General features: G+C 45.0%; 1 protein-coding gene across 10 annotated transcripts in view; it reads left to right on the plus strand.

The window, feature by feature from the left end:
- Smarca4 (SWI/SNF related, matrix associated, actin dependent regulator of chromatin, subfamily a, member 4) overlaps window positions 1-18,700 on the plus strand; it is a 97,521-nt gene that overhangs the window by 3,483 nt on the left and 75,338 nt on the right. For 9 of the 10 annotated variants that reach the window (XM_036191704.1, XM_036191705.1, XM_036191701.1 and 6 more), the window contains exon 2: window positions 17,179-17,428. In XM_036191704.1, coding sequence (XP_036047597.1) covers window positions 17,207-17,428 — 222 coding nt within the window. In that variant the 5' untranslated portion in view covers window positions 17,179-17,206. Of the gene's footprint in view, window positions 1-17,175; window positions 17,429-18,700 lie in introns of all 10 variants that reach the window. The other variant, XM_036191703.1, reaches the window with a different exon arrangement.

Consider the following 18,700-nt stretch of genomic DNA (forward strand, 5'->3'; position numbering starts at 1 on the left):
GTCCCTTTTTTGAATGTAAAAACGTTTTTATGTACAACTGCAGGAGAAATAATACTCTGTTAGCCTGAACATAAAAACAGGTTATAATTTAAAAGTCCAGGTTATTTTAAACAGTAAAATATTTTCTCTGTAGAAAATAAAAATGATAACATTTCCCAATAAGCCCTTTTAAGCCAAATAATAGCTGAATTGTACATATAAATATTGACTAGATTCTGGGATACAGAAGAAACATGTCTTCATCTGTTCAGAGAGCTGCTTTACTTGTGTGAGTGAGATTCCTATTCACCCTCCCCTTCACTGTTTGATTTATGGCTGACATTTTTCTTTCTTTCTTTTTTTTTTTCTTTTGGTTTTTCAAGACAGGGTTTCTCTGTGTAGCTTTGCGTCTTTCCTGGAACTCACTTGGTAGCCCAGGCTGGCCCAGAACTCACAGAGATCCCCCTGGCTCTGCCTCCCGAGTGCTGGGATTAAAGTTGTGCACCACCGCCCGGCCTGAGCCATCTTTTTAGCACCTTTTTGTGAGGGTGTTTGGTGTTCATGTGGTGCTTATGTATATGAGTTTTGCATGTTTCTGTGAGTGGTTGCATATGTGTGCGTGGGTATGGGTAGGGTAGCCTTAATCAACTGTGTAAAAAACTTGTAGAGTAAATCAGTATCCCTGTAACTGTATGTTTGCTCTATTGGATATACCCTGTATATTTTCTTTGCATGCCTTTAATATTAGCACTTGACCAGCACTTGATAGACAGAAACAGGCTGATCTATGAGTTCAAAGCCAGCCAAGGATACATGGTGAGACAGACCCAGTCTCAAAAAAGAAAGGAAGAAAAGGGAGGGGAGACTAATGCGTGTATCATTGGGAGGAAAGTAGTGAATATTCATCATTATGTCCTAAATTTATTTGGTGTGTAGCCTAGTGCTGCAGGAAATGTTTTAGTTTTTTTTTTTTTTTTTTTTTTTTTTTTTTTGAGCTGAGGATCGAACCCAGGGCCTTGCACTTGCTAGGCAAGTGCTCTACCACTGAGCTAAATCCCCAACCTGTTTTAGGTTTTTGAATACAGGGTAGCTCTATGTCATCATCGGATCTATGGTGGAGGGTGTTGCTGTGGCCACTAAGCGTTTCTTGTCAGGGAGCAGCACCCAGCTGATGCACCCATGTTCACCTGCAGATTATTTGCATACTTTCACCACTCTTAGTGGCCCCTCAAAACATTGAGAGGCAACCCTAGATTAGTTCATGCAGTAACTTTTGTTGGATGTGGAATATTCTGGGTGGGTGTGTGGTGAGGTCATCTTCCAGTGAAGGCACCAAAGTGCAAAAGGCCAGTCTTCACCCAGGGCTCTGATGACAGTGCTTGGGGTGGCTTCTGGTTATGACAGTCAGAGAAATGAGGATGTCACTACCTAGTACCTGAGATACAGTAAGCTCTCTGGTGTGTCAACTGATTTTGGTCCCAGTCATTGGGCCTACCACGGCATAGCCTCTTGTCCCCTTAACCACCTATAATGAGATTGGGTGTGGTGTTGCACACCTTTAATCCAGGCACTAGGGAGGCAGAGGCAGGGGGGATATATATATATATATATATATATATATATATATATATATTTTTTTTTTTTTTTTTTTTTCTGGAGCTGAGGACTGAACCCAGGGCCTTGAGCTTGCTAGGCAAGCGCTCTACCACTGAGCTAAATCCCAAATCCAAGCAGGGGATATCTTTAAGTTTGAGGATAGCCTGGTCTACATATTGAGTTTCAGGACTACCTAGAGACTCTCTTGAAAAAAACAAACCAAAACAGCACAGAATGGTGCTCATTGGTTGGAGTAGCACAAGAAGTAACAGTCACTCATTCTCCATTCGCCAAGCTGGCTGTGCTAGTTTATGCTTGTAATCTGAGATTTAGAGGCAGGAGGATTGCAGAGAGTGTAGAGTTATCCTTGACTACATAATGAGTGCCAGTCAGCAGGAGCTACAAGCAAAACCCTGTCTTAAAGAACAAATAAGGGGCCAGGCATGGTGGTGTGCCTTTAATTCCAGCTCTTGGGAGGCAGAGGCAGGCGGATCTCTGAGTTCGAGGCCAGCCTGGGCTACAGAGTGAGTTTCAGGACAGGCTCCAAAGCTACACAGAGAAACTCTGTCTCAAAAAACAAAACAAAACAAAAACATTACTGTTTATTTGTAGTTCTATCAAGAAATCAAGAACTGTTGTTTTTATAGCTTATTTGGCTGTCATTGTTTTCTGGGACTTTTTTTTTTTTTTGGTTTCTTCGAGACAGGGTTTCTCTGTAGTTTTGGAGCCTGTCCTGGAAGTGCCTTTAATTTCTGTAAGTTTATTTTGTGTGTGCACATGCAAAAGGAGAGGCGGGCGTCACTCTACCTTTCCGCTGTGGGAAACAAGACCATCAGTCTGTCAAACGCAAGAAATTACTGGAAGTGGAACATTTCGTAATAGTCTGGTTTTTCTTTGTTTGTTTGTTTGTTTGTTTTTTCCCAGAAAGGGATGCCATCATAGAGAATAGGCAAAAATGTCTGGCATGTTGCTTTGGTCCAAGATGATTTTGTTTGAACTTACTTAGATCAGACTGGCCTTAAGCTCACAGAATTTCACCTGCCTCTGCCTCCTAAGTGCAACATCACACCCATCTCTCAAGACTTTGTTTGTTTAATTTGTTTTTTTGGAGACAAGGTTTCTCTCTGCAGTCCCGGCTGCCCTGGAACTTGCTGACCTGAACTCACAGAGATCCACCTGCCTCTGCCTTCCTAGTGATTGGATAAAAGGGGTGAGCCACCACCACCTGGCAGATTTCAGTGTTTTATCGGCATGTATGTCTGTATACCAGAAAGGGCATCAGTTCCCATGGTACTGCAGTTATTGATAGTTGTGAGCGTCCATATGGGTGCTGGGACTTGAACTTGGGACCTCTGGAAGAGCTGTTAGTGTACTTAACTGCTGAGCCAGCTCTATAGCAGGTACTAGGGATTTGAACAGGTTTCATTCTTGCATAGCAAGTGCTCCTACCCCAAGTCATCTATCTCCTCGACTCCTAATTTGTACAGTTATTTCTGTTTATGGACGTCATCCCATGTCTGAAGTGGAGCTGGCAAAGATGCTCTCTCACTTTGTAGGCTGGTGGGCTGCTCTGCCTAGATCATGTTTTTTTGTTTTTTGTTTTTGCCTCTTGTACTGTTTTCCAGCTAGTTGGAATCAACTCATTTATTTTGCCTTTATGGTAAAAAATTAATAATTGTAGTTTTGCCATCCAACTTTGTGAAGGAGAGAATGGGTTTGGTGATGTAGCTTTACTTGCTTACTTTAAGTAAGACAGAGTCTTTTGTAGCTCACACTGACCGCAAAATCACTATGTGTCTGAAGGTGATCTTGAACTGCTGGTTCACTTGGGCCGACTATTCCCAGCTCTATTTACTATTTAAAAATCTTTAATTTTAGGCCGGAAAGATGGCTCAATGGTTAAGAGCACTGGCTGCTCTTCCAGAGGTCCTGAGTTCAATTCCTGACAACCACATGATGACTCACATCTGTAATCAGATCTGGCGGCCCTTCTGGCGTGTAGGCACACATGCAGACAGAACACTATACATAATTATAAATAAACCTTCAAGAAAAATCTTTAATTTCTTTTTTCACATCTATTTATTTTGTATGTGTTTATGCAGTAGTCAGGTTAGGAGGTCAGAGGTCAACTTTCAGGCTCCTTTAATCAGGTGAGTTCTGAGGTTCAAACTTAGGTTATTGGGCTAAGTGGCAAGTGTTCCATGTTTCTATTGCTGCAATGAAACATTGTAACTAAAAGCAAGTTGGGGCGGTAAGGGTTTATTTGGCTTATACTTCCATATCACTGTTCATCATCAAAGGAAGTCAGGACAGGATCTCAAACAGTACACAAACCTAGAAGCATGAGCTGATGGAGAGGACTTGGAGGGGTGCTGCTTACTGGTTTGCTTCTCATGGGTTGTTCAGCCTGCTTATAGAACCCAGGACCACCATCCTAGGGATGGCACCACCCACCATGGGCTGTCCCCCTTCTCCCCAAATCAATCACTAAGAAAATGCCTTACAGCCAGGTCTTATGAATGCATTTTCTCAATTAACATTCCTTCCTTTCAGATAACTTTTTAAAATTTTTTTCGTTGGTGTTTTGCCATGAGTGTTGTGCCCTGGGATGGAAGTTACAGACACTATTGATCTGCTATGTGGGTGCTGGGAATTGAACCCAGGTCCTCTGGAAGAACAATCAGTGCTCTTAACTTCTGAGCCATCTCTCCAGCCCCAGATAACTCTTATTATGTGTCAAGTTAACATAAGACCAGCCAGCACATGCCCTTAACCTGCTGAGCCATCTTGCTTGTTCCGATTTATTTATTCTGATTTTTTCTTTCTTTCTTTCTTTCTTTTTTTTTTTTTTTTTTTAAACTTTTCGAGGCAGGGTTTCTCTGTGTAGCTTTGTGTGGTGGTATTTTGTTCTCCGAAATATTGTGCACTCTAATAAATTTATCTGGGGTCAGAGAACGGAACAGCCAAAATATTAAGCATAGAGCATAGGCAGTGGTAGCACACACCTTTAATCCTGGCATTCCAGAGGCAGAAATCCATCTGGGATTTCTATGAGTTCAAGGCCACAATGGAAACAGCCAGGCATGGTGACACACACCTTTAATTCCAGGGAGTGATGGCAGAAAGCAGAAAGATATTTAAGGCGTGAGGACCAGGAACCAGAAGCTTTTGGCTGGTTAAGCTTTTAGGTCTTTGAGCAGCGGTTCAGCTGAGATTCATTTGGGGTGAGGACACAGAGTATTCCAGTCTGAGGAAACAGGATCAGCTGAGGAACTGGTGAGGTGAGGTAGCTGTGGCTTGTTCTTCTCTGATCTTCCAGCATTCACCCCAATAACTGGCCTCAGGTTTGATTTTATTAATAAGAAATTTTTGTTTTTTCTGTTTTTTTTTTTTTTTTTTTTGAGACAGGGTTTCTCTGTGTGACATTGCGCCGCCTTTCCTGGAACTCATTTGGTAGCCCAGGTTGCCCTGGAACTCACAGAGATCCGCTTGGCTCTGCTTCCCGAGTGCTGGGATTACAAGTGTGCGCCACCACCGCCCGGCTAATAAGAACTTTTAAGATTCCTGCTAGCTTTGCACCTTTCCTGGAACTCACTTCTGTAGACCAGGCTAGCCTCGAATTCATAGGGAACTTGCTTTGTAGACCAGCCTGGCCCGAACTCACTAAGCTCTGCCTGCCTCCTAATTATTATTATTATTTTCCTTGAGATTTATTTATTTATTATGTATAAAACATTCTGCCTCCATATATGTCTGCACGCTAGGAGAGGGCACCAGATCTCTTTATAGATGGTTGTGAGCCATCATGTGGTTGCTGGGAATTGAACTCAGGACCTCTGGAAGAACAGCCAGTGCTCTTAACCTCTGAGCCCCCTCCTAATATTTTTTTAAGATAGGCTCTTGTGGGCAGGAGGGATGGCTCAGAGGTTAAGAGTTCTTGTATGGCATAGATTAGCCTGGAGCTTGCTTTGTAGTAGAAGGTGACCTTTAACTTTTTTCTTTTTTCATAGGATCTTGCCATGTAAACTCAGGCGGGTCTTAAACTCAGCGATCTTCCTGGCTTAGCTTCCTGAGGATAGGGTTTACAGGGGTACCACACTTGTCTTAAGCATTGGGATTTCATTTTTCTGACTTCTCCTAAGTTGTACTACAGCATCCCTCTGTGGTCTAGTGGCTAGGGTTCTAAGCTTTCATAAACTGTAGCATTGAAAAACACTTGAGAGTTTAGTAGATCTTGTTTTTTTTTTTTTTTGTTGTTGTTGTGGTTGGTTTTTTTGTTTTTGTTTTTTCAAGACAGGATTTCTCTGTAGCTTTGGGACCTGTCCTGGACTAGCTCACAGAGATCCACCTGCCTCTGCCTCCTGAGTGCTGGGATTACAGGCATGCGCCACCACTGCCCGGCTGTTTTGTTTTGAACGAAGAATTTGAGGCTGTGATCTGGCTTAGTGGTAGAGCACTTGCCTAGTATGTATCAAGCCCTAGGATCTATCTCACCCACACATTCATGCACACATAAAGTCTATATAACTGGGTCTGGAGGGATGGAGAGATGGTTAGGACCACTGGCTGCTCTTCCAGAGGACCCAGGCTCCATTCCCAGCACCCACATGGTGGTTCACAACAGTCTTCACTTCAGTTCCAGGAGTTCTATGCCGCCTCCTTCTGTCCTCTGGGCACTGCACATAGGAATTACACAGACATCCTTGCAGACAAAACACCCACACATGTAAAATAAAAGAATAACAAAAATGGGAAAAAAATGTGAAACTATTCTTTGATTTTTTTTTTTTTTACCTGTTAACAAAATGTCCCCAGAGTTCAGTCACCCTTCTCATAAATACAACAAGCATAAATAAATAAATGCATTTAAAAAACTTTATTTTATGCAAATTGGTGTGAAGGTGTCGATCCCCTGGAACTGGAGTCACAGACAGCTGCAAACCACCATGTGGTGCTGGGAACTGAACCCATCTCTCTGGAAGAGCAGCCAGAGCTCTCAACCGCTGAGCCGTCTCTCCAGCTCCATGAGTTAATTTTTAAAAAAGGACTGGAGAGATGGCTCTGCTGGAGAGTGTGTACTGTTGTTGTAGAGGATCAGAGTTCGGTTCCCAGCATCCACATTGGGTGTCCTGTAACCACCTGTAGCTCCAGCTCCAGGAGGATCTTTATCTTTGACTTCCTTGGACTCTTGTGCTCATGTGCTTGTGGTTGCAGGTGCCTGCAGAGACCAGAAGAGGACATGAGTCAGATTTTCTGCCTGGATCTGGAGTTATAGGTAGCATGAACTGCTGCATGGGTGTGAACCAGTAAATGCTCTTAACTGCCAAACTCTCTTCAGACCAGACTGGATTGGTGATATGGTTCAGTGGTGGAGTGATTGCTTAGCATGTTTGATCCTGGATTCAGTCAGTAGCACCTCACACTTAAACCAGAAGGGATGTTTAAAAGCTCTGAGTGTACTGGGCGGTGGTGGCGCACACCTTTAATCCCAGCACTCGGGAGGCAGAGGCAGACGGATCTCTGTGAGTTGGAGGCCAGCCTGGTCTACAGAGTGAATTCCAGGACAGGCACCAAAACTACACAGAGAAACCCTGTCTCGAAAAAAACAAAAACAAAAAACAAACGAAAAGCTCTGAGTGAAAGTGGCAGAATTATCTGGAATATGTCATGGTCCTGTCCAGTCCAAGAGATCTTGCTGATGTCATCTCTTAGAGAAAGTGGTAAAGTTCTAGCCCAGACTAGCCTCAAACTCACAGAGATCCATCTGCCTTTGCCTCCTGAGTGCTGGGATTAAAGCGTGCGCCACCAACGCCTGGCCGTAACTAGTGATTTTGATCTTTCCTGTGTAACATCAAAGCTGCTGCTGTGAAGTTTTCTGTTTGTGGAGTTGGAAGGAAGGATGTGAGTTAGGGGATGGGTGGCAGGGCCAAGTATCTGGCTTTGTCTGGGGGTTGACTTTCCCACAGCTGCATAAAAGGAGGGACCTCATTGGCTTCCCATCAGGAAGGCACTGTATGTAGAAGTAAACAAGTGGATGTTAGCAGACACAGACCATCCCTGACCCCTTCCTGTTCTTTGCACCCCAAACTGATTTCTAGAGCTTAGGAAATAAACTCATGTAGCTTACTTAGGCTGGCCTCAAATTCATTATGTGCCTGAGACTGACCTTGAACACCTGCCTTTGCTTCCCAGGTGCTGGGATGACAGGTGTGGGATTTTGGGGGGTGGAGTGGGGACTGTTTAGGTCTTATTTATTCTAGTTAGCCTGGTACTTGAAATGAAGTTCATGTTAGCCTTGATGTTGGGGTCCTGTCTCACCCTTCCAAGTACTAGGGTTATAGGTGTGTGCTTCTGTCCTCAGCTAACAGTTCGGCTTTTGTTGCATGTGTTCACCATTCAATATATGGCAAAGTTGCTGAGGGTGTAGCTTGGTTTGTAGCATGCTTGCCTGGTATATATGAAGTCCTGGGTTCCATCTCAAGCACTCTATAAACAAGCATGTTAGTGCATGCCTGTGACCCCAGCACTTGGGAGGTGGAGGCAGGAGAATCAAAAGTACAAGGTGAAGCAGGGTGTGATGGTGATTGCCTTTAATCCCAGCACTCAGAAGCAAAGATTGGCAGAGATAGGCTGGAGGCCAGCCTGATCTACAAAGTTCCAGGCCAGGTAGGGCTACCTAGTGAGACTGTTTCAGAAACACAAAAAGCCTCAGATCCAACAATAGAAAAACAAGCAGCATGTACCCATTTTTAACAGTGGTGGCTCATTGTCAGGTTTAAGTTGTTTGGCCAGCTAGTTATGCCTCACTGGCTCAGGAAGCAGGTGGCTGCATGACAGTTGCTCATCACCTGTGACAGTAGGAGGTGTCAGGGACATCTGGTGGGCCTCTTGTCTGTCCTGAAAGTCTCAGGAGAGTTGGACTGTGGACCATCTCATTGCCTTTGAGGTTGAATCTGGAATCCAAGTGGCTAAGTGTGATGCTGATGGTAGTGATGCTGATCTCATTGCTGTTCACTTCCTAGAGAGGCTCAGTGGCCTGAGAGAGGTGACCTCCTGCTGCTCCTTGCTTCTCTGTCATTTACAGTCTTCTGTGACTATGGGGGCTGCTCTCCCATCTGTCATTTTGAATACAGCAGGCTAGTGGGAAGGCCTGGTGGGGTGGAATTGGTCTTAAACAAGAGAAAGGATAGGGACAGGCAGGTTTGTGTAGCCTGCTGCAGTTGTGGGCAGTGTTATGACATGGCCCGCACGGGACCTTGGCAGCTTGGGCAGAGATGCCCTGGTGGGTGAAGGAGATGCAGGTGCTGTGGTGTGGGGTGATGGAAAGTTACTCACACCATTCAGACACAAGTCCACTTGGAAAGTTTATTGGAGGGAGAGGGAGGACAGGGTGAAGGGGGAGGAGTTTTTTCTTTTTTCTTCTTTTTTTTGGGGGGGGGGTTTCGAGAGACAAGGTTTCTCTCTGTAGCTTTGTGCCTTTCCTGGAATTTACGCTGTAGCCCAGGCTGGCCTTGAACTCACAGAGATGTCTGGCTCTGCCTCCTGAGAGCTGGGATTAAAGGTGTGTGCCACTACCACCCAGCAGAGTTTTTTCTTAAAGGGGACTTTACATAAGATGATATCAGGACTCGGGGCGGGTCCCCACGGGGTGGTTCAGAATACCAACAGGGAGTGGCACAGTCTACCCATTGGTGCATGCCCATCCTAGGGTGGAGAGGTTCAGCCTTGTAGTGCCCCCCCCCCCCACTGTTGCGTTCAGAGAACTCGCTGAGGATTGAGACCAGTCTGGCTTTCTCAGGGTACTGAGATCTTAAGTGGCTTTCAAGTGAATGCAAATAGAAAGGGTGTAAGATCCAGACACCACACAAAATTTCTAAGTCTAATTTTCTTGGTTTTTCGAGACAGGATTTCTCTGTGTAGCTTTGCGCCTTTCCTGGAACTCACTTTGGAGACCAGGCTGGCCTTGAACTCACAAAGATCCACCTGGCTCTGCCTGCTGAGTGCTGAATTAAAGGCGTGAGCCACCACCGCCGGGCTTGTTTTTTTTTTTTTTTTTTTGGGGGGGGGGTGAGTAAAGATTTATTTATTATATATGCAGTGTTCTGTCTGCATGTACCCCTACCTGCCAGAACAGGGCGACAGATCTCATTATATGATGGTTGTGAGCCACCATGTGGTTGCCAGGAACTGAACTTAGGACCTCTGGAAGAGCAAGCAGCCAGTGTTCTTAACCTCTGAGCCATCTCTCCAGCCCTTAGCAAGTGTTCTTTTTTTGTTTGTTTGTTTGTTTTGAGACAGGGTTTCTCTGTGTAGCTTTGTGCCTTTCCTGGAACTCGCTTTGGAGACCAGGCTGGCCTCAAACTCACAAAGATCCATCTGGCTCTGCCTCCCGAGTGCTGGGATTAAAGGCGTGTGCTACCACCACCCGGCTAGCAAGTGTTCTTAATTGTTGAGCTATCTTTCCAGCCCCTAACTTACTCCTATCTCACTGAGCCAGGAGTATGCTCATTCACTCATTTAGACTGGCCAGTGAGCCCATGGTCCTCCTGTCACCCCGCTGTGCTGGGATTACAGTCATGCAACCTGGATGTTTAGGTTTTTTTTTTTAAATTTTTTAATTTTAATTTTTTAGTTACACTCATGATATTAATAATTACACTCATGTTAATTAGATTTGTGGTATTCATTGATTACATTCACAGCATTCATTCAATAATTATATTTATGATATTCATTAATTACATTAATGATATTATGTCCTGATACTACTGTCCATTTGTGGGGTTTTTCTATCATACAAAACAGAGATTCTGTACTTAGGAAATCATTGCTCTATATTCCTTTCTCTCTATCTTGAGATAACGTCTAATCTTTCTATCTCTATGAATGTGTGTATCTTATATATTTCATGTAATACAATTCTATAGTATTTGTCCTTTTTTGAATGTAAAAACGTTTTATGTACAACTGCAGGAGAAATAATACTCTGCTAGCATGAACATAAAAACAGGTTATAATTTAAAAGTCCAGGGTTATTTTAAACAGTAAAATATTTTCTCTGTAGAAAATAATAAAAATGATAACATTTCCCAATAAGCCCTTTTAAGGCATATAAATATTGATTAGATTCTGGGATATAGAAGAAACCTATCTTCATCTGTTCAGAGAGCTAAGTTTTACCTAAGTTGTATAAGTGAGATTCCTATTCATCTTCCCTTCACTGTTTGATTTATGGCAGACATTTTTCTATAGGCTAACCCATAATCTAAGACAATTTTAGCCTCCCCTCCAGAAAGTACAGCCAGAATTTTCTTTCATCAGCTTGATAGAGTACAAATTCTTACCATGTGACTGTCCCCCTGGATTTGTATTTAGTTTTTACAGCTGTGTGTACTTGCCCAGGATTGACATCTTCCTTAATTTCTGTCTACCTTGTATTTTGAGTTTTTGAAACCTGAGCTCACTGAGCTAGTTTGTCTAGCCCTCTTGCTATGGTGGGCACACCTACCGAGTATTTACATGGGTGCTGAGTGCTGGAACTCAGTCCTTACGCTTTCAGAGCCACTGCTTTGCTCACTGAGCCACCTCCTTAGCCCGAGTTGCTTCCTTAGTGAGACAGGTGCACACATACACACACGCACGCACGCACGCACGCACGCACGCACGCACGCACGCACGCACGCTGCTGTCCCTGTGCAGAGCCCCTCCTGTAGATGTAACCGTCTTGTTAAATAAGAAACACAGAGCCAATTGCAGAGTTAAAAGCCAAGAGGTCAGAGCAATAGCTGAGAGCTGAAAGAAAACTTTACCCTTCACTGCTGCTCTGTCTTTCCTCTCCGCAAGAGAGCTACCTCCTGTGCTGTGTCTTTTTTTTATAGACTTTCTGTTCTGCCTTCTCATTGGTTATAAACCCAACCACATGAGCCCCTCGTCACTGCCTGTCTGTACAGACCTCCAGGTCTTCTATGGTTGGTATTGAGATTAAAGGCGTGTGTTGCCACGCTGGCTGTATCCTTGAACACAGAGATCTGCCTAGCTCTGCCTCCCAAGTGCTGGGATTAAAGGTGTGCACCACCACCGCCCAGCTTCGCTATGGCTTGCTCTGACCCCAAGGCAACTTTATTAATATACAAATAAAATCACATTTCAGTACAGATAAAATATCACCATAGCCAGCAACAGTGACTGGCCCCTCAGTTGAGTTGGGGAGCACATTCCCTGCCACATGGGCCTTACTTAGCCTTGTACTCCTTCATTTTACAACCGCTCTATCTTTTCTAAAGAGAACCACACTGACTAGCGGGGACCACCTGTGAGGTAACTTGAGGGTCTATGGGCAGCTGTGCTATTGATTGTAGAGGTGCTAATGACCTTTTCCAGTTTGTCAGTGATCATAGCAAAGGCTTTGATGATTGCATTAGTGGATCCAGCCAAAGTGGTAATTATCTCAGGAGAATTTTCTTCTGAGATGTTGATATGTACACCACTCTTTCAAGAATCTTTTTTAAAAGATTTATTTACTTATTATGTATACAGTGTTCTGCCTGCATGTATGCCTGCCTGCCACGCTGGCTGTATCCTTGAACACAGAGATCTGCTTGGCTCTGCCTCCCAAGTGCTGGGATTAAAGGCGTGCGCCACCACCGCCCGGCTTTTTTTGTCTGTTTGTTTATTCTTGAGACAGAAGTCTCACCATGTAGCCCTTGCTAGCCTTGCAGGGCTATTCAAATTTCTGTTTTGAAGACTTAATTGATACAATCAGCCATAGGGAAATAAACTGTAGGAAAGCTGACCTATTATGTGCTGAGAAATGCTGTTTTGAAGGGTATACCAGGAGGTCCAGACAACTGCCCTGATGGCCTATGTCTACTCATGTCTTTTACACCCTTAGGAGCCACCAACTCCCTCTACCTCCCCACCCTGTGGCCAACCCTGGGAAGTGTGCTGAGATAATAGGTCTGTGCTGCCATGCCCTACTTTCTGATCTGATTTCTCTTCTTGAGATAGTGTTTTCTCTAACCAGATGAAGCCAAGGTTTGGGATCACAAATGACTTTCCCCCGTTTCTCTAAGTGTCTGCATTAAGAATATATTACTGCAGCCAGCAGTGGTGGTGCATGCCTTTAATCCTCTGCACTTGGGAGGCAGAGGCAGGTGGATCTCTGTGAGTTTGAGGCCAGCCTGGTCTACAGAGCGAGTTCCAGGAAAGGTGCAAAGCTACACAGAGAAACCCAGTCTCAAAAAACCAAAAAAAAAAAAACCAAAAAAAAAAAAACAAAAACAAAAACAAAAGAATATATTACTGCATCATAAGGAAAGGTGATTTAGAAAAAAGGGAATTGTATCTCATGCTGCAGAATTGTTACAATAATGCTTTGGGATGGGTGGCTACAAAGACATTACTTTCTCATGGTTTAAAAATTTTTTTGTTATGTATAGGAATGTATGTTTGTGTGTAGTATGTATATGTGTGTGTGGGCATGCGTTACAGTGTGTGTGGAGGTACAGGAAATCTACCAGGTGGGTCCTGGGGATTCAACTCATGCATGTGTGTGCATATGGAGGCCAGAGGATAACCCTGGGTGTCATTAGAAATGCCATTTACCTTTGAGACAGGGTCTTTCATTGGCCTGGGGTATACCCAGTACTTTATGCTATTCATGTGCTGTTCCACTCAGTTACACCATGAGCATTGAATTTCTTTTCTTTCTTTCTTTTTTAAAGAATATTATATAGGGTGGATGTGGTGGCATGTGACTTTAATCCAGTTGGATTTCTGAGTTCTAAGTAAGTTCTAGTTTATATAGTGAGACCCTCAAAAACATTTAAAAAACAAACAAAACTATGAAAATACTGCATTTCTCAAATATCCTCTATTTTATATGGATTCTCTTCTCCAAACTCAGTAAGAGATGTTGACTTTCAGAAGTCTTTCCAGGGGTAATCCCTTCACTAGACATTTCTAATTATTATTTTGTGTGTATGGCTGTTTGTCCTTCATGTACCATCTATGTGCCTGGTGTCCATGGAGGATGGAACAGGGTGTTGGATCCCCTGGAACTAGAGTTACAGATTCTTGTGAACCATCATGTGAGTGTGAAGAACTGAGCCCAGGTCCTTTGGAAAGAGCAACCAGTGCTAGAAACTGCTCAGCTGTCTCTCCAAGCCTTTGATCAGTCTCTGAAGGAGTTTTCTGTTAATAGGCCCCCACTGTTATTCTAGCCCTCCCCTGCTCCAAGAAGTATGTAGACCGATCTTTCTTTGGGCCACCAACTCCCAAAAAAACAACACAGACTTACTAATTATGAAAGCTTAGTTTATAGCTTAGGCTGTTCCATTAAGTCTTATAACTTAAATTAACACATTTCTCTTCAGCTAAGTGTTGTCACATGACTCATGACTTTTCCCTCTCTTCTTGAATGTCTGTCCCCTCTGTGTCTGCTGGCAACTCTTCTTTTCTTCTTTCCAGAGCTCTCTGTCCCCAGAAGTTCCACCCAACCTCTTCTGCCTAGCTAATGGCCACTAAGGTCTTTATTTTATTAAACCAGTCACAGTGATAGACACATTTTCACCCATAATAAAGGAATATTCCACAATAGCTTCAGCCCTTCATTTAGGAACCAGATCAGAGATCAGGGCACCCAAAGTACTTGTGGTATCTCTAATCTGGCAAGGAGAGGGCTTTAAGGGTCCCAAAGACATTTATGGCTTTTAGTCAAGAGAGAAACTAGTTACTTTATTTGGGGTCTTTTTTATCCTAATATGCCTGGCTAAGTTTTCACTCCTGTTCCATCATCTCCACCCTCTGAAGAAGCAGCCCTAACTGTTGTTAGGAAATTTTGATGACAGCCCATCTGACATCTTCTAGGTGAATGGGAGTGGCTGGGAGAGATTGGCTATTCAAGCCAGAACTGAAGCAGGAAACCAGGTACTCAAAAGGCAACCAAGCACCGAAGTGCAATTTGCATAAAACTCCTTTTTGTTATTCTGACTCTGATAACAGAGTTATAGTCAGCAGAGAAGCCTGCTTCACAGAGCAGCAAGTTCAAGGTTACATCTGTGGTTATGGGAACACCATTTATGCTACCTATTCTCTAGAAGTTGAGGAAGGTGTAGACATTCCTATGTTCCTTCTCACATTTGTTGGCATTCCAAATTCTCTTATTGAGAAATACCAGAATCGGATGTTCTTGTGCCCATGTCACAAATTGATCATATCCTCACATAACTTAATTCAAACCCCAGCAGTGGCAGTCAGTGATTCCAGAAGTGCATTGGTAGATCCACTTTTATAATAGCAAGGTATAGGGAGGGGGAGTTCTTGACTGGTGCCTGGAGAAGGGTGAGAGGAGGGAGCAAAGACAAGAGCAATAGTGTTATGAGGCCAGACAGGAACCAGGGAGCCACACAGAGAAGATTTAGGCATATGTGTGTTTTGTCTACTTGCATGTATGTTTGTGCACCATGTGCATGCATGGTGCCCAAGGAAAGTCGGAAGAGGGCATCAGATCCCCTGGAACTTGGTTAAGGATGGTTAAGAACTACCATTGGGTGCTGGGAATTAAACTGCAGTCTTCTGCAAGAGAACTAGTGCTCTAAACTTCTGAGCCATCTCTCCCGCTCCCTGTTAGAATTTCTTAATGGGCTCACAGTAGCCTTCTCATCCATTGGCTCCCAGTTTGTTTGTGGTACCAAAGGTATCTCTCGTAATGAACTCAAGATAGGCTTTCAGGCACTTTGATAGCTGTGGAGGGGCTAGAGTCATATGATGTTTCTTCCAGATGGCCTCCATAGAGGGAGAGGAAAGTTTAGCCATCATTTACCTTTCAGGTTGAAAGAATAGCCGGCTTGTCTCTCTTGGCTGTGGGTAGATGTTTTAGTGAGCCAAGGTCTGAAGGCTTATATCTGGGCAGCATTTTTCTCTTTCTTCTTTCTTTCTTCCTCCTCCTCTTCCTGCTGCTGCTACTGCTGTTATTGTTTGAACCAGGGACATTAAGTCACCCTGGCTGGTCTGGAACTCTGTGTAGATCAGGCTGGCCTCAAACTCAGAGATTCATGTGCCTCTGCCTCCTACTGCTGGGATTAAAAGTGTGTTTCATGCTCGGCAGTGTTGCACGCCTTTAATTCCAGCACTCCCTGGGAAGCAGAGCCAGGTGGATCTCTGTGAGTTCGAGGCCAGCCTGGTCTCCAGAGCGAGATCCAGGACTGGCTTCAAAACTACACAGAGAAACCCTGTCTCGAAAAAACAAAACAAAACAACAACAACAAAAAAACCCAACAACAACAAAAAAAGTATGTCACCATTCCTAGACTTACTTCATTTTTGTACTAACAAGGCCAGTTAAGGACCTGGTCTGTAGGAGTCTTTGTTTGTTTGTTTGTTTGTTTTCCGGACAGGGTTTCTCTGTGTAGTTTTGGTGCCTATCCTGGATCTTGCTCTGTAGACCAGGCTGGCCTTGAACTCACAGAGATCCACCTGGCTCTGCCTCCTGAGTGCTGGGATTAAAAGGCATGCGCCACCACCACCCGGCAACACAGAGTCTTAATATTAAATCTAAATGCTTGGCCAATAGTTCAGGCTTGTTGCTAGCTAACTCTGACATTTAAATGAACCCATATTTCTTATCTACACTCTGCCATGTGGCTTGGTACCTTTTCTAAGTATGGCATGCTCATCTTCTCACTGCGTCTGCTGGCAACTCCTGATCCTGCCCTTCATCTCAGCATCCTTAGTTTGGTTGTCCTGCCTATACTTCCTGCCTGGCTACTGGCCAGTCAGTTCTTTATTAACCAAGGAGAGTACTACATATTGACAGTGTACAGAAGGATGATTCCACACCACTGGTCCTCAAGAGTCGCGGTCCCTGAGAGGACCCCTGGCTCCTCCAGCTCTCCTTTTACTAGTTGTTTGTGTGACGACAAGCCATAGGCCTTGATTGTGGCTTTGCTTGGAAGTAGGGGGATTTTCCCTCTGTGCTGACTTCCTTGGTGGACTAGATGCTGGTTAGAGCTCACTGATTTTGTGTGTGTTTATCTTTCTTTCTTGTCTGTATGTCTGTCTGTCTCTATGACCTTCATGTATAAGAGAACAGATGATTCCCCACCGTTAAAAGGACATTTGAGAGATGACCCACAGTCTCCCAGGACCTAGTTGATCTTGGATGCAAGGGGAGGATATTTTCCCTCTGATCACATCAGTGTAGTCTCTTAAGTGTGGTTATTGATCACACTCAGAAGGTCAGATTCACCGGTCTTTTACTTTATCTAGCATGTGATATTTAGATAAAGCTGGGACAATACCCAAAACCACTTGCCCTGGATGGCCTGGAACTTGTTATGTAGACCAGAGATCCTCTGCCTCCCTATCGCTGGGGAGATGAACCTGCACAATCATGTCCTGCTTTCTGATCTGATTTCTCTTATATATAGTGTTTTCTCCAAAAGGAATAGAAGAAGGGTTTGGAACAGAGGTTTGGACAGGGCCTGCAAGGTGGGGCACTGTAGGCTGGATGGTTCTGACTGGCCTTTGGGCCCTTTGCTGTTCTTGACTTACTGAACCTATGTCCCAGATCCCAGGATGACCAGGTATTCTTTCCAGCAGGAGACCACTGCCTGCCGCTCCTGTGAAGATGTCTACTCCAGACCCACCCCTGGGTGGGACTCCTCGGCCTGGCCCTTCCCCCGGCCCTGGCCCCTCACCTGGTGCAATGCTGGGCCCTAGCCCTGGCCCCTCACCAGGCTCTGCCCACAGCATGATGGGGCCCAGCCCAGGACCTCCTTCGGCTGGACACCCCATGCCCACCCAGGGGCCTGGAGGATATCCTCAGGACAACATGCACCAAATGCACAAGGTAGGCATGCTATGCTCTCACTCTGTACTCTGTTCCTGAGACTTGCCTCAGTTTGGGTCCTTGATGTTCCATACAAGGCTGCAGGAGCCTCCCTAGACTAGAGAGGACAGGTCTTTGTGAAGGTAACTTGGTTTGGTTCAGAATCCCACCCTAGGTCTGCTCCTGTGAACAAAGGAATCAGGCTGTTGTCCTGAGCCAGGAGGCTGAGCAGCCATCCTACTCCTACATTTCCCATATTCCTTGTTTGGGAACAGTGTGCCAAGGCTTTCTTTTGTTAATCAAGGAATTTCCAAATTCCTCCGAGGAGGCTTCTCTGGCTGCACTGGTGGCCTGCATACTTGAAGCACTGCCGATTGCTCAGTCTGTTCCTGAACTTACACTCTGGACTGCCATCTTCCCACTTAAATTCGTCAGCATTGCTTTTGCCAGCAAGACTACCAAATCGCTCTCTTGTCCTGCGGCCTTGGTCCTCCTCTAGAGCTGGCTGAGAGTGCTGTCAGGTCTGTGGAGGCTAGGGTGTGAGAAGATAGAGTTGGAGGCTGCAGAAGGCTTCTCTCTGAAGGGTCGTCCTTGGGTTTGCTTACACACCTCTGCAAGCGTCCTGGTTTGGGTTGTGTTCCCCATCCTCAAATGAGGAAGGCCCTCACTTGCCTGTCTCACCCCTGTCTGGATTGTCCTCTGTGCCAGCTGTGCTCTGCTTCCAGATAACCCCTTCTCTGGCTCCCTAGTCCTGTTGTGTCAGCTTAGTATAGCATTTGTTTTGCCCCTGTCCTCCTGTGAAGGAAGCTGTGGGTCACCTGCACACGCCCACCTTCTGGTTTGTAGCCTCTTTCAGCACACCAGCCACACCCTCTCCCCGTATTCCTTCTCCTGCCTTGCTCACGTGTTCTACTGCCCCCGAGGTGCCTGTTGGCAATCTACCATGTAGCCAGGAACCTGCTAGGTACTGGAGCTTCTTCTATACTGGGGGCAAGGCTCTTTCTTGCTCAGCATGAACAGTCTTGGGAGCCTGCACACACCTGTGGCTCCACAGGAAGCTCCCCCCCCCCCTCCCAGCTTCCTTTGTTAAGGCTGTATTGAGCCGTGTCTTTGGCACTCTGCTTCATTACATGTTACGCTTGTTAACTGGGCCCGATTTACAGAAAGCCCTCAAGCAGTGTCTCTCTCACCAGCCACTGTAGCCATAGCCCTGGAAGGCATGCCCACTCCCAAAGGCGCCATGCGCCAGCCTCCCCTCCACATGCAAGGATCCTGTTTTATTGTGCTCTGGCT

The sequence above is a fragment of the Onychomys torridus genome, chromosome 7, assembly GCF_903995425.1.
Source record: "Onychomys torridus chromosome 7, mOncTor1.1, whole genome shotgun sequence".
NCBI lineage: Eukaryota > Metazoa > Chordata > Mammalia > Rodentia > Cricetidae > Onychomys > Onychomys torridus.